The following is a 15,781-nucleotide window of genomic DNA, read 5'->3' as shown; positions in this document are numbered from 1 at the left end:
CCACAGACTCACACCAAATGGGATCACCCAAATATCCCCGTTCAAAATGTTGAGAGGGAGGAGTGCGGCATCCACGCTGATTCCACCATGGTTGTCGAAAATACGAGAAGATGAAGCGGTGGACATGGCAGAAGTAGTCTGGAGAATCGAAAGCAATAAGACACGCATGAAGTCATGGAGTGATCGGAGAAGAAGAACCAAACAAACGTCTGACATAGGAAAAGGAGACCTGGTTAAAATCCAGTTACCGAAGAAAGATCAAGTCACAGGGTCTCGGTTTAGCCGACCCATTAAAGTGATTCACAAAGGAGCAAATCATGTTCGCACGGAAGACGGGCGAGCGTGGAATCTCGAAAGAGTGGCACTATACCAGAAGACTCGAGGAAGAGCGAAGACCCCGGAGAGATCACGAACGGAAACCGAAAGAGACCACGGAGCAGGTGAAGAAAGAGAACCAGAAGGAGACGACAGAGAGAGGGTGGAAACCGAGGTCGAACCAGAAGCACTGGGTGCAGATCCCGATCAGGAGCAACAGGAGAATTGCACCCGAACTGATGATCGGCCCAGAAGAGAACACAGAAGACCGGTGAGATACAATGACTATGTTTTACAATGATTTCGCTGTGCATTGAAAAAGGGAGATCTCGCCGCGGACCTTAGCTCCGCCCCCGCGCGCTGCGCGCGCACTACGGGTCGAGCGGAGGACGCGACAAGAAGCGCCCTGTTGAGCCCTCCTGATACGGGCCCGCTCCTTATTAATCTGGGACACAGACATTAAGGCCATATCCTCCCAGCCACCTTCAGCCCGTTGGCTATTATTATTAAGCCACACATGTTGTGTGTATCCTGCATGAAACTTGTGAGAGAATAAATACGACGTTACAAGACCAGAGGCTCCTGTCCTTATTACAAGTAATTTACTACACGGGTGCTCATGGGAATACTTGTAAAAGTAAGGCACGTGGTGAGTATTTATATTACTTTGGAGGTGACTGTTGCCATGGCTACGGGCGTGTCCGCGTGTCACTGGGGATGAGTGACTGCTCAGGATTGTCGCGCATGCTCAGGAGAGTCGTGCCTGCTCAGGAGTGTCGCGCATGCTCAGGAGAGTCGCGACTGCTCAGGAGTGTCGCGCATGCTCAGGAAAATGGCGCTGGCTCGGGAGTGTTACGCATGCTCAGCAGAGGAGTACGTGCTCTGGGGAGGTGCGCATGCTGTGGGGTAGTTTTCCGCATGCGCAGGAGAGTGAGGACATTCGGGAGTTTTGCGCATGCTCAGCAGTGTCGCGCGTGCTAAGGACAGTTGCGTTTGCTCAGGAGAGTCGCGCATGCTCAGAAGAGGAGCGCGTGCTCAGCAGAGTCGCGCATGTTCGGGAGACTGGTGGCTGCTCGGGTCAGTTGCGCATGCTCGGGAGAGCGGACCTCCAGATTCGCGCATGCGCAGTAGGGAGCTCCCGAGCGCGAGCCGAATGGCTGCCTTGAGTTCGGGCATCTCCGGGGTGCGAAGCCCGTCCTCCCCTTTGTCAGCCGAGGCTCCATCCCCGGGCGGGAGCGCACGCCCCCGCAGCGTCCTCTAGGTGAGTGCTCTGCGCTGGCAGGCAGCTGGGGGAGGGGCGACCAGGTGTGCAGAGCCTCCCGTCACTGCATAGCCAGTGCGCATTACACAGCAGGCCCTGCCAGGTTACAGTGCTCCACTTCATCCTGCCAATATCTGGGGCACAGGTCTCAAACCGCAGCTCTGCGGGGGCTCTGCACTACGATGCCCAGGATCCCTCAGCATTGCCTATGCAGGCAAGGGCTGATGGGAGTTGTAGGCCAACACATCTGGCGAGACAAAGGTTGCAGAATAGTGATGTGGCCTGTGGGAGTGGATGCTGTGAACACATGTCCTTCATGGGTCAGGTTGGTACAGCACATGTAAGGAACATTGTCAATGTGTTTGGACGTAATCCAGTATAGACCACTGTAAGGCATACCTACATACACAGTATGTAAAGGGATTGACGAAGAGCACCCAAAGTGAGGGGGCAGCAGGGGAGGAGAGTAGCACAAAAAACTTGAGTACATTGAGGCCCCCAAAGAAAATGGAATCAAGACATCCATAACAGGAATAACAATAAGGGACTCACACAGAGAAGGAGAGCTAGAGACCCCCGAGAGCATGAAATCAAGACATCCCTAGAGGGAATGACAACAAGAGACTCACACAGAGAAGGAGAGCTAGAGACCCCAGAGAGAATTAATTCAAGACATCCATAGAGGGAATGACAACAAGAGACTCACACAGAGAAGGAGAGCTAGAGACCCCCAAAGAGGATGAAATCAATACATCCATAGAGGGAATGACAACACAAGACTCACACAGAGAAGCAGAGCAAGAGACCACAAAGAGGATGACATCAAGACATCCATAGCGGGAATGACACCAAGGGACTCACACAGTGAAGGAGGACTAGAGACCCAAAAGATAATATAATCAAGACATCCGTAGAAGAATAACAACAAGAAATTCACAGAGAGGAGCGCTACAGACCCCATACAGAATAAAATAGAGACATTAGGGAATGACAACAAGAGACTCACACAGAGAGGGAGTGCTAGCGACCCCCAAAGATAATTAAATCAAGACATCCATAGCGGGAATGACAACACAGGGCTCACACAGAGAAGGAGAACTAGAAACCCCAAAGAGAATAAAATCAAGACATCCATAGAGGGAATAACAAGAAGAAACTCACTCAGAGTAAGAGAGCTAGAGACCCAAAGAGAATTAAATCAAGAAATCCATAGAGGAAATGACAACAAGAGACACAGAGAAGGAGAGCTAGAGACCCCAAAGAGAATGAAACCAAGGCATCCATAGTGGGAATGACAACAAGAGACTCATTCAGAGAAGGAAAGCTAGAAACCCTAAAGAGAAAAGGAATGAAACTAGACATCCATAGACTGAATGACAACAAGAAACTCACACAGAGAAGGAGAGCTAGAGACCCTAAAGAGAATGGACTCAAGACATCCATGGAGGGAAAGACAACAAGAGACTCACGCAGAGAAGGAGAGCTATCAACCCCAAACAGAATGAACTCAAGAAATCCATTGCGGGAATAACAACAAGAAACTCATACAGAGAAGGGGAACTAGAGACCCCCGGAGAATGAACTCAAGAAATCCATAGCGCGAATGACAACACGAGACTCACGCAGAGAAGGAGAACTAGAGAACCCAAGGAGAATGAACTCAAGAAATCCATAGCGGGAATAACAACAAGAAACTCATACAGAGAAGGAGAACTAGAGACCCCAGAGAATGAACTCAAGACATCCATAGCGGGAATGACAACAAGAGACTCACACAGAGAAGAAGCGCTAGAGACCCAAAAGAGATTAAAATAGAGACATCCATAGAGGGAATGACAACAAGAAACTCATAGAGAAGGCGAGCTGGAGACCCCAGAGAGAATGAATTCAAGACATCGATAGAGGGAATGTCAACAAGAGACTTACACAGAGAAGGAGAGCTAGAGAGCCCCCGAGAGAATGAAATCAAGACATCCATAGAGGGAATGACAACAAGTGACTCACACAGAGAAGGAGAGCTAGAGACCCCAAAGAGAATGAAATCAAGACATACATAGAGGGAATGACAACAAGAGACTCACACAGAGAAGGAGAGCTAGAGACCCCAGAGAGAAAGAATTCAAGACATTGATACATGCAATGACAACAATAGACTCACACAGAGAAGGAGAGCTAGAGACCCCAAAGAGAATGAAATCAAGACATCCATAGCGGGAATAACAACAAGAGACTCACACAGAGAAGGAGAGCTAGAGACAACAAAGAGAATATAATCAAGACATCTGTAGAGGGAATAACAACAAGAAACTCACAGACAGAAGGAGCACTACAGACCACAAACAGAATGAAACAGAGACATTAGGGAATTACAACAAGAGACTCACACAGAGAGGGAGAGCTAGAGACCCTAAAGAGAATGGAGTCAAGACATCCATGGAGGGAAAGACAACAAGAGACTCACGCAGAGAAGGAGAGCTATCAACCCCAAAGAGAATGAACTCAAGAAATCCATTGCGGGAATAACAACAAGAAACTCATACAGAGAAGGAGAACTAGAGACCCCAGGAGAATGAACTCAAGAAATCCATAGCGGGAATGACAACACGAGACTCACACAGAGATGTAGAACTAGAGAACCCAAGGAGAATGAACTCAAGAAATCCATAGCGGGAATAACAACAAGAAACTCATACAGAGAAGGAGAACTAGATACCCGAGGAGAATGAACTCAAGACATCCATAGCGGGAATGACAACAAGAGACTCACACAGAGAAGAAGCGCTAGAGACCCAAAAGTGATTAAAATAGAGACTTCCATAGAGGGAATGACAACAAGAAACTCATAGAGAAGGCAAGCTAGAGACCCCAGAGAGAATGAATTCAAGACATCCATAGAGGGAATGTCAACAAGAGACATACACAGAGAAGGAGAGCTAGAGACCCCCGAGAGAATGAAATCAAGACAATCATAGAGGGAATGACAGGAGACTCACACAGAGAAGGAGAGCTAGAGACCCCAAAGAGAATGAAATCAAGACATACATAGAGGGCATGACAACAAGAGACTCACACAGAGAAGGAGAGCTAGAGACCCCGGAGAGAAAGAATTCAAGACATTGATACATGCAATGACAACAATAGACTCGCACAGAGAAGGAGAGCTAGAGACCCCAAAGAGAATAAAATCAAGACATCCATAGCGGGAATGACAACAAGAGACTCACTCAGAGAAGAAGAGCTAGAGACCCCAAAGAGAATATAATCAAGACATCTATAGAGGGAATAACAACAAGAAACTCACAGACAGAAGGAGCACTACAGACCACAAACAGAATGAAATAGAGACATTAGGGAATTACAACAAGAGACACACACACAGAGGGAGTGCTAGCGACCCCCCAAAGATATTAAATCAAGACATTCATAAAGGGAGTAACAACATGAGACTCACAGAGAAGGAAAGCTAGAGACCCCAATGAGAATGAAATCAAGACATCCATAGAGGAAATGACAACTAGAGACTCACACAGAGAGGGAGAGCTAGAGACCCTAAAGAGAATGGAGTCAAGGCATCCATGGGGGGAAAGACAACAAGAGACTCACGCAGAGAAGGAGAGCTATCAATCCCAAAGAGAATGAACTCAAGAAATCCATTGCGGGAATAACAACAAGAAACTCATACAGAGAAGGAGAACTAGAGACCCCAGGAGAATGAACTCAAGAAATCCATAGCGGGAATGACAACACGAGACTCACACAGAGAAGGAGAACTATAGAACCCAAGGAGAATGAACTCAAGAAATCCATAGCGGGAATAACAACAAGAAACTCATACAGAGAAGGATAACTAGATACCCGAGGAGAATGAACTCAAGACATCCATAGCGGGAATGACAACAAGAGACTCACACAGAGAAGGAGAACTAGAGACCCCAGGAGAATGAACTCAAGAAATCCATAGAGGGAATGACAAAAGGAGACTCACACAGAGGAGAGCTAGAGACCCCAAAGAGAATATAATCAAGGCATCCATGTAGGGGAATAACAACAAGAAACTCACACAGAGAAAGAGAGCTAGAAACCCCAAAGATAATGAAACCAAGACATCCATAGAGGGAATGACAAGAGACTCACACATAGAAGGAGAGGTAGAGACCCCAAAGAGAATATAATCAAGACATCCATAGAGGGAATAACAACAAGAAACACACAGAAAGAGAGCTAGAGACCCCAAAGAGAATGAAATCAAGACATCCATAGCGGCAATGACAACAAGAGACTCACACAGAGAAGGAGAGCTAGAGACCCCAAAGAGAATGAAATCAAGACGTCGATATTGGGAATGACAACAAGAGACTCACAGAGAAGGAGAGTTAGAGACCCCAAAGAGAATGAAATCAAGGCATCCATAAAGGGAATGACATCAAGAGACTCACACAGAGAAGGAGAACTAGAGACCCCAAAGAGAATGAACTCAAGACATCCATAGAGTGAAAGACAACAAATGACTCACACAGAGAAGGAGAGCTAGAGACTCCAAAGAGAATGAAATCAAGACATCCACAGCGGGAATGACAACAAGAGACTCACACAGAGAAGGAGCGCTAGTAACCCGAAACAGAATGAAATAGAGACATTAGGGAATAACAACAAGAGATTTACGCAGAGAAGGAAAGCTAGAGATCCAAAAAGGAATGCAATCAAGACATCCATAGAGGGAATGACAACAAGAGATTCACACAGAGAAGGAGAGCTACCGGCCCAGAAAGCAAGCTCTTCTTCTTACCCCACAATAATGTGAGGGTTAGGGCAAAGGACTGGCAGAGAGAGAAGTGAGGAAAACACTGTGAGAGAAAGAGTGACCGAGAGAGAGAGAGCAAGACAATTGAGAAAGAAAGAGACCAAGAGAAGCCCACGCAGAGAAGGAGAACTCAGACCAAGAGACTCCTAGAGAGAAAAGCAACAATGCACTGTGAGAGAAAGAGTGACCGAGAGAGAGAGAGCAAGACTGTGTGAGTCCGCAGGGAGAAAAAGACCAAAGAGAAACTGAGAAGAGCCCACCACCCCCATCACCCATAGAGAAAGAGAGCAAACAACTACAAGAGAGAGGACAATGCCCTAACTAGTGCTGGAAATGAAAGGTAAAGTTCTCTGAGAGTGCCACCCCTTCTTCTGAGAGGGAGAATGGAGTCAAAGGGATATAGACAGTGCTAAGGGCCGAAGCACCCACCCAGGTCCATCAGCCTGATCTCAAAGAAGCTAATCTCTGCATTTTCGATTTATAACATACTCCCCCTAACAGAAAACTGTTTGTAAACCACACAACATATATACGCCTCTGGACAGGTTATGACCACATTAGGTTTGGGCTGTTTCCTGACAGAGCCCCTTAGATTAATCACTCAGTTTCACTTACTCCTACTTATTCATGGGTGACAAAATATCTCACAGTTACAAATGTCCTGTTCTGTGGACAAGGACCAGGTAGGCTGCAGATCAGACTCCCACTCTTGGACTCAGCATTCCAGTGGCTCCTTCTTCCAAATGTTTTGTGTTGTTATCTCCTGAATAAACTCAGAGAAGCATACAGGCTGCAATGTACATGCTGTGCACTATCATGGTGTTTGTTATTCCCACCTGATGGCACTCGCTGAGACCAGGGAGCTGCAATGGGATCCATGTCATTTCACGGACAGTAATTACTTCCATGTAATTTAATTGGAACTAATTACTTCAACATTTTACTTTGATTGTTTTCTTTTTTAAACTGGGCGCCCCATGTCCCTCTTCACCTTCATTACTATCCATCCCCAAACCCCTCCCCACCCTTTGTTACCCTGTAACTCACAAATATCTATATTATGCAAAGTCATTTCCAAGTAATTACTTCAAAGTAAATTACCTCAAAATAATTAACTGTCGTTGAAACCATGGTATACGGCTGGAATGAACACACTGTGCACTGTCAGAATGTCTAGGCCACTCACTGAGGCCACTGTGCTAGGATTCCCATGCTGTGTACTATGAAGCTGTGGTGGGGTTTAGCATTCACTCGCATGGACACTCAATGAGGCCCGCAAACTGGAATATGCACAAAGTGCAGTGTCAAACTCTCATTGTGTTTGGCCTTCTCTCCAGAGGACACTCACTCATGCTTGGGAACTGGAATGTACACACTGTGCACTGTTATGGTGTACATTCTTGCAATATTAGGAGGGACAAATATTCCTCTGCCCATTCCTTGCCTGATAGGATGCGGTAGTACAGCATTTATCATGAGAGTGAAAGAATATGCTTAGCTAGAAACATTGCAGCATGTAAGCCAGCCAGGAGACAAAAACTGAAGTTGCAAGCTACACTCCAGCCACAAAAAAGTCACTCGCCACCTCAATTCAATACACACAGCGTGCTATTTCTCACTCACCAGGAGTCAAATATCACTCGCCAATGCCTAGCGGCGAGTACACATTTTGCACTATGATCTATGCTCCATTGAGCTCCCCGGAATGAGGCAACATCTGCCTCACTCTATACCCTCTCTCTTTTTTTCTTTTCTTCTCCCCTCCTTTCCCACTCATTCTCTCTCACACATAGTTTATCCCACATTCCCTGAGGCGCCCTATCATACTCTATCTGACATTTTCTTTCCCCTACTCTTCCCCCTTTTCCACCCACTCCTCCACACCCCCTCTGAAAACCTCTTGTGCTTCTGTCCTTCTCCCTGCCCCACATCTCTCTCCTTCTCGTGGTCTCTGTCTTTCTTTCCCTCATATTCTTGATCTAAGTCACTTGCATTTATAGATATGTGAGTCTCCAGTTGATGTTACATGTTATAGTTTGTATATGAGTTTAGGGGAAGGCCAGTGGTGCACATTAAGAGTGAGTGTTTAAATGTAGAGCTGATGCCCCCTGCTAGCATTTCACTCTAACCAATATATGCCAGCCTGGCAATGTTGTTTTCAATATTCCTCTTTCTTTCTGTCCAGGAACCATGAAATGTGCAGGTAGTGATAGTGCTGTGACATGTGATGGTGTTGAAGACGGAGAAAATATGGACGACTTCAACATGGGTGAGAAATCAAATTTAAGAAAAATAAATTTTCTTTTTACTTTACAGTAACAACAAGGAGACCACACTCTCACAGGGGCATACACTAGAAATCAATTAAGTCTTTGTGCAGTGGTTTAGGGGTGAGGGATCTTTGTATTCTTACATTCTGATTTTGGGGCATGTTGGCTCTTGTATTCTCATGCAAAGCCTCCCTCTCTCTTTTGTTCTTTCTCTGTGCACACACTCCCATTTTGGACATGAAGGGAGAGAGAGACTGAAACCCCTTTCACTCCCTCTCCCCTTTTCCTTGAATTTGGTCTGCCATAATTTTCTCCTATTCTGCTCCCCTGCCTTTCTCATCTGTTGTGGCCACTGACTAGGAGCGAAAAACATCCTGCGCCAGAAACCTGCTACCAGGCTATCAGGCCGATTCATGGAATAATTAGCGCGGCGCAAGTGGGCAAAAACGTGCGAATCGCAGTGGAATAGCGAAAATCGCAGTGCAAGTGCGAAAATCGCACGAAAAGCAGCGCACGTCGATTCATGGAGGTCCGTGCGCGAGAAAACCAGCGGATGTGCGATAAAAAGTGCACCGTGCACGTTGGCGCACAGGCCATCTAACAGCGTGCGCCAGGTCACAGCGAAAATCGCACAGGCCACAGCGAAATTCGCACATAGCGCGGCGCACGCAACAAAAGTAGGCGGAACACGGGCGTAACACTCGGAATGGGGAACAACTTGCAAAAACGTGGGCGTCACGGGGGAAGTACAGGGCACAAGTGCGCGGAACGCCCACACGCTCGCCTACAACACGTATTCATGGAATAGAATAGGGCAAAAAAGCGCACGCTCAAACCAGCGCACAGGCACAAACACGACCGCCACAAGAAAGCAGGCGGTAGCGTCTCTGCGGCTGTAAGAAATGTGCACCAAAAGGTGCGCCAACAAATAGCACCCATATACTGCCATGATGAATGTCCTATACTGTGGCCCTCCAGGACAAATGACGTGCAAAGGGGTACCCACAAACACGGACACGCTGACAAAAAATACGTGTTCGTGTATACCGGGGTGCGCGGGAAGTCTCACACGCGATTTGGCCGGGTACGTGGATTTCAGGGGTGCGCGGGAATTTCCACACACGATTCCATCAGGGTAGGTGTATTTCAGGGGTGCGCGGGAAGTTCCACACGCGAATAGCCTGGGCGCGTGTATTTCAGGGGTGCGCGGGAAGTCCCACACGCGATTACAGCAGGGTACGTGTATTTCAGGGGTGCGCGGGAAGTTCCACACGCAAATAGCCTGGGCGCGTGTATTTCAGGGGTGCGCGGGAAGTTCCACACGCGAATAGCCTGGGCGCGTGTATTTCAGGGGTGCGCGGGAAGTTCCACACGCGAATAGCCTGGGCGCGTGTATTTCAGGGGTGCGCGGGAAGTTCCACACGCGAATAGCCTGGGCGCGTGTATTTCAGGGGTGCGCGGGAAGTCCCACACGCGATTACAGCAGGGTACGTGTATTTCAGGGGTGCGCGGGAAGTTCCACACGCGAATAGCCTGGGCGCGTGTATTTCAGGGGTGCGCGGGAAGTCCCACACGCGATTACAGCAGGGTACGTGTATTTCAGGGGTGCGCGGGAATTTCCACACGCGAATAGCCTGGGCGCGTGTATTTCAGCAGTGCGCGGGAATTATCACACGCGATTTGGCTTGGTACGTGTATTACAGGGGTGCGTGGGAAGTTACACACGCGATTAGGCTGGGTGGGTCCTCACAGGTGTTCCCTGTACACCCTCGACGGCCCCTGCAGGCAGCCCACAAAACAGGGGACTACCCTGCACACCTGCTCATGTCTCCCACCACCCCCACCCCCCACCATCCAGGGGCACCCTCCACCAGGCCCCCACTCATGTCTCCCACCACCCCCACCCCCCAGCAGTGCAGGGGCAGCCTCCACCAGGCACCCACTCATGTCCCTTATCACCCCCACCCCCCCGCCACCAGGGGCACCCTCCACCAGGCCCCCACTCATGTCTCCCACCACCCCCACCCCCCACCATCCAGGGGCAGCCTCCACCAGGCCCCCACTCATGTCTCCCACCACCCCCACCCCCCTGCCACCATGGGCACCCTCCACCAGGCCCCCACTCATGTCTCCCACCACCCCCACCCCCCAGCAGTGCAGGGGCAGCCCCCACCAGGCCCCCACTCATCTCCCCTATCACCCCCACCCCCCCGCCACCAGGGGCACCCTCCACCAGGCCCCCACTCATGTCTCCCACCACCCCCACCCCCCCAGTCACCAGGGGCAGCCTCCACCAGGCCCCCACTCATGTCTCCCACCACCCCCACCCCCCCCAGTCACCAGGGGCAGCCTCCACCAGGCCCCCACTAATGTCTCCCACCACCCCCACCCCCACCATCCAGGGGCACCCTCCACCAGGCCCCCACTCATGTCTCCCACCCCCCCCACCCCCCCAGTCACCAGGGGCACCCTCCACCAGGCCCCCACTCATGTCTCCCACCACCCCCACCCCCCACCATCCAGGGGCAGCCTCCACCAGGCCCCCACTCATGTCTCCCACCACCCCCACCCCCCACCATCCAGGGGCACCCTCCACCAGGCCACCACTCATGTCTCCCACCACCCCCCAGCAGTGCAGGGGCAGCCTCCACCAGGCCCCCACTCATGTCTCCCACCACCCCCACCCCCCTGCCACCATGGGCACCCTCCACCAGGCCCCCACTCATGTCTCCCACCACCCCCACCCCCCACCATCCAGGGGCAGCCTCCACCAGGCCCCCACTCATGTCTCCCACCACCCCCACCCCCCTGCCACCATGGGCACCCTCCACCAGGCCCCCACTCATGTCTCCCACCACCCCCACCCCCCAGCAGTGCAGGGGCAGCCCCCACCAGGCCCCCACTCATCTCCCCTATCACCCCCACCCCCCCGCCACCAGGGGCACCCTCCACCAGGCCCCCACTCATGTCTCCCACCACCCCCACCCCCCCAGTCACCAGGGGCAGCCTCCACCAGGCCCCCACTCATGTCTCCCACCACCCCCACCCCCCCAGTCACCAGGGGCACCCTCCACCAGACCCCCACTCATGTCTCCCACCCCCCACCATCCAGGGGCAGCCTCCACCAGGCCCCCACTCATGTCTCCCACCCCCCTGCCACCATGGGCACCCTCCACCAGGCCCCCACTCATGTCTCCCACCACCCCCACCCCCCAGCAGTGCAGGGGCAGCCCCCACCAGGCCCCCACTCATCTCCCCTATCACCCCCACCCCCCCGCCACCAGGGGCACCCTCCACCAGGCCCCCACTCATGTCTCCCACCACCCCCACCCCCCCAGTCACCAGGGGCAGCCTCCACCAGGCCCCCACTCATGTCTCCCACCACCCCCACCCCCCCAGTCACCAGGGGCAGCCTCCACCAGGCCCCCACTAATGTCTCCCACCACCCCCACCCCCACCATCCAGGGGATCCCTCCACCAGGCCCCCACTCATGTCTCCCACCCCCCCCACCCCCCCAGTCACCAGGGGCACCCTCCACCAGGCCCCCACTCATGTCTCCCACCACCCCCACCCCCCACCATCCAGGGGCAGCCTCCACCAGGCCCCCACTCATGTCTCCCACCACCCCCACCCCCCACCATCCAGGGGCACCCTCCACCAGGCCACCACTCATGTCTCCCACCACCCCCCAGCAGTGCAGGGGCAGCCTCCACCAGGCCCCCACTCATGTCTCCCACCACCCCCACCCCCTGCCACCATGGGCACCCTCCACCAGGCCCCCACTCATGTCTCCCACCACCCCCACCCCCCACCATCCAGGGGCACCCTCCACCAGGCCCCCACTCATGTCTCCCACCACCCCCACCCCCCAGCAGTGCAGGGGCAGGCTCCACCAGGCACCCACTCATGTCCCCTATCACCCCCACCCCCCGCCACCAGGGGCACCCTCCACCAGGCCCCCACTCATGTCTCCCACCACCCCCACCCCCCCAGTCACCAGGGGCACCCTCCACCAGGCCCCCACTCATGTCTCCCAGCACCCCCACCCCCCCAGTCACCAGGGGCACCCTCCACCAGGCCCCCACTCATGTCTCCCACCACCCCCACACCCCACTAACCAGGGGCACCCTCCACCAGGCCCCCACTCATGTCTCCCACCACCCCCACCCCCCAGCAGTGCAGGGGCAGCCTCCACCAGGCACCCACTCATGTCCCCTATCACCCCCACCCCCCGCCACCAGGGGCACCCTCCACCAGGCCCCCACTCATGTCTCCCACCACCCCCACCCCCCCAGTCACCAGGGGCACCCTCCACCAGGCCCCCACTCATGTCTCCCACCACCCCACCCCCCCAGTCACCAGGGGCACCCTCCACCAGGCCCCCACTCATGTCTCCCACCACCCCCACCCCCCACCATCCAGGGGCACCCTCCACCAGGCCCCCACTCATGTCTCCCACCACCCCCACCCCCCCAGTAACCAGGGGCACCCTCCACCAGGCCCCCACTCATGTCTCCCACCACCCCCACCCCCCACCATCCAGGGGCAGCCTCCACCAGGCCCCCACTCATGTCTCCCACCACCCCCACCCCCCACCATCCAGGGGCACCCTCCACCAGTCCCCCACTCATGTCTCCCACCACCCCCACCCCCCAGCAGTGCAGGGGCAGCCTCCACCAGGCCCCCACTCATGTCTCCCACCACCCCACCCCCCTGCCACCATGGGCACCCTCCACCAGGCCCCCACTCATGTCTCCCACCACCCCCACCATCCAGGGGCACCCTCCACCAGGCCCCACTCATGTCTCCCACCACCCCCACCCCCCAGCAGTGCAGGGGCAGCCTCCACCAGGCACCCACTCATGTCCCCTATCACCCCCACCCCCCCGCCACCAGGGGCACCCTCCACCAGGCCCCCACTCATGTCTCCCATCACCCCCACCCCCCCAGTCACCAGGGGCACCCTCCACCAGGCCCCCACTCATGTCTCCCACCACCCCCACCCCCCCAGTCACCAGGGGCACCCTCCACCAGGCCCCCACTCATGTCTCCCACCACCCCCACCCCCCACCATCCAGGGGCACCCTCCACCAGGCCCCCACTCATGTCTCCCACCACCCCCACCCCCCCAGTCACCAGGGGCACCCTCCACCAGGCCCCCACTCATGTCTCCCACCACCCCCACCCCCCACCATCCAGGGGCAGCCTCCACCAGGCCCCCACTCATGTCTCCCACCACCCCCACCCCCCAGCAGTGCAGGGGCAGCCTCCACCAGGCCCCCACTCATGTCTCCCACCACCCCCACCCCCCAGTCACCAGGGGCACCCTCCACCAGGCCCCCACTCATGTCTCCCACCACCCCCACTCCCCAGCAGTGCAGGGGCAGCCTCCACCAGGCCCCCACCCATGTCTCCCACCACCCCCACCCCCCAGCAGTGCAGGGGCAGCCTCCACCAGGCCCCCACTCATGTCCCCTATCACCCCCACCCCCCCGCCACCAGGGGCAGCCTCCACCAGGCCCCCACTCATGTCTCCCACCACCCCCACCCCCCCAGTCACCAGGGGCAGCCTCCACCAGGCCCCCACTCATGTCTCCCACCACCCCCACCCCCCACCATCCAGGGGCAGCCTCCACCAGGCCCCCACTCATGTCTCCCACCACCCCCACCCCCCCAGTCACCAGGGGCACCCTCCACCAGGCCCCCACTCATGTTTCCCACCACCCCCACCCCCCAGCAGTGCAGGGGCAGCCTCCACCAGGCCCCCACCCATGTCTCCCACCACCCCCACCCCCCAGCAGTGCAGGGGCAGCCGCCACCAGGCCCCCACTCATGTCCCCTATCACCCCCACCCCCCCGCCACCAGGGGCACCCTCCACCAGGCCCCCACTCATGTCTCCCACCACCCCCACCCCCCCAGTCACCAGGGGCAGCCTCCACCAGGCCCCCACTCATGTCTCCCACCACCCCCACCCCCCACCATCCAGGGACAGCCTCCACCAGGCCCCCACTCATGTCTCCCACCACCCCCACCCCCCTGCCACCATGGGCACCCTCCACCAGGCCCCCCCTCATGTCTCCCACCACCCCCACCCCCCCACCACCAGGGTCACCCTCCACCAGGCCCCCACCCATGTCTCCCACCACCCCCACCCCCCAGCAGTGCAGGGGCATCCTCCACCAGGCACCCACACATGTCCCCCTGCCCCCAGGTCCTGACGATACTCAATCATGGCAGTAATGGGCAGCATACCCACCACAAACACCCAGGCAAGGATTGCATCCACCCACATAGTGAATGCAATTACATGATACAACCCCAATGGCAAGTATGTAAATGAACACATGTCCGTCACACACACATACACAACGGGTGCAAGTGAATGTCAAAACCCATATCATGACATGTATGAAACCAATGAGAAAATACCACAAGTGAAAGTTAAAAAAACATGTATTAAAGATGAAAAATAAGTAAACAAATCAAACATACAACAATGGGGATAACAAAATAAATGGTCCATGTCCGAGAACAAATGTAAAAATAAAAAAAAAAAAGTAATCCAAAAACAAATGTTGTCCAAAGCAATGTCATGTGGAAGGAAAATAATGAAAAACCATTTCCTCATGGTGAACACAATAATCAATAAAAAAAATGTTTCTTCAAAAAGCAAACTATATACACGAATATTCCAGGGTCCATGAGCCCAACACCATAAATGAAACCTACTACTACCTAATGAAAGAAATATATACAAAAAAGTGGCCATTGTCCGAGCGGTCCAAAAAAATAAAAATGAATAAAGGAAACATAACACTAACTAACTAAATAACTATATACAAAGGCAGCGGGCAAGTCCTGCGGCTCACTCGGTGATGTTGCTGGCCAGGGCATCATCGAACTCCATGTCGATGTCCTGGAGGCGGGACTCTGTCCTGGCCCCGAGGTCTCGCAGGGATAACCCCATGTTCAGCTCAAACTCCCTGCGAGCTTCCTCGAGGCACTCAGCCCGCCTCAACGCCCGACGCATGGAGAACTCCGCCCTGACCATGGTGAGCCGCTCCTCTTCCGCCCGCTGCCGCTCCGCACCTATTCGCTGGACCAACTGCTCCCACACGGAAGACACCACCAT

The 15,781-nt window shown here is 54.2% G+C and overlaps 1 protein-coding gene across 1 annotated transcript in view; it reads left to right on the top strand.

Annotated features, from left to right (window-relative positions):
• The first annotated feature begins 1,450 nt into the window (after nt 1-1,450).
• The window catches only part of LOC138565942 (zinc finger protein 345-like), a 122,393-nt gene continuing 108,062 nt past the window's right edge, over nt 1,451-15,781 (top strand). Inside the window, exons 1-2 of the mRNA XM_069643048.1 lie at nt 1,451-1,576; nt 8,563-8,646. Of these exons, the coding sequence (XP_069499149.1) occupies nt 8,568-8,646 (79 nt within the window). The 5' untranslated portion in view covers nt 1,451-1,576; nt 8,563-8,567. The remainder of the gene's footprint in view (nt 1,577-8,562; nt 8,647-15,781) is intronic.

The sequence above is a fragment of the Ambystoma mexicanum genome, chromosome 1p (assembly GCF_040938575.1).
Source record: "Ambystoma mexicanum isolate Mex_15411 chromosome 1p, UKY_AmexF1_1, whole genome shotgun sequence".
Classification (NCBI taxonomy): domain Eukaryota; kingdom Metazoa; phylum Chordata; class Amphibia; order Caudata; family Ambystomatidae; genus Ambystoma; species Ambystoma mexicanum.
The sequence above is the reverse complement of the archived record's forward strand: the minus strand, read 5'-3'. Positions and strand labels throughout refer to the sequence as shown.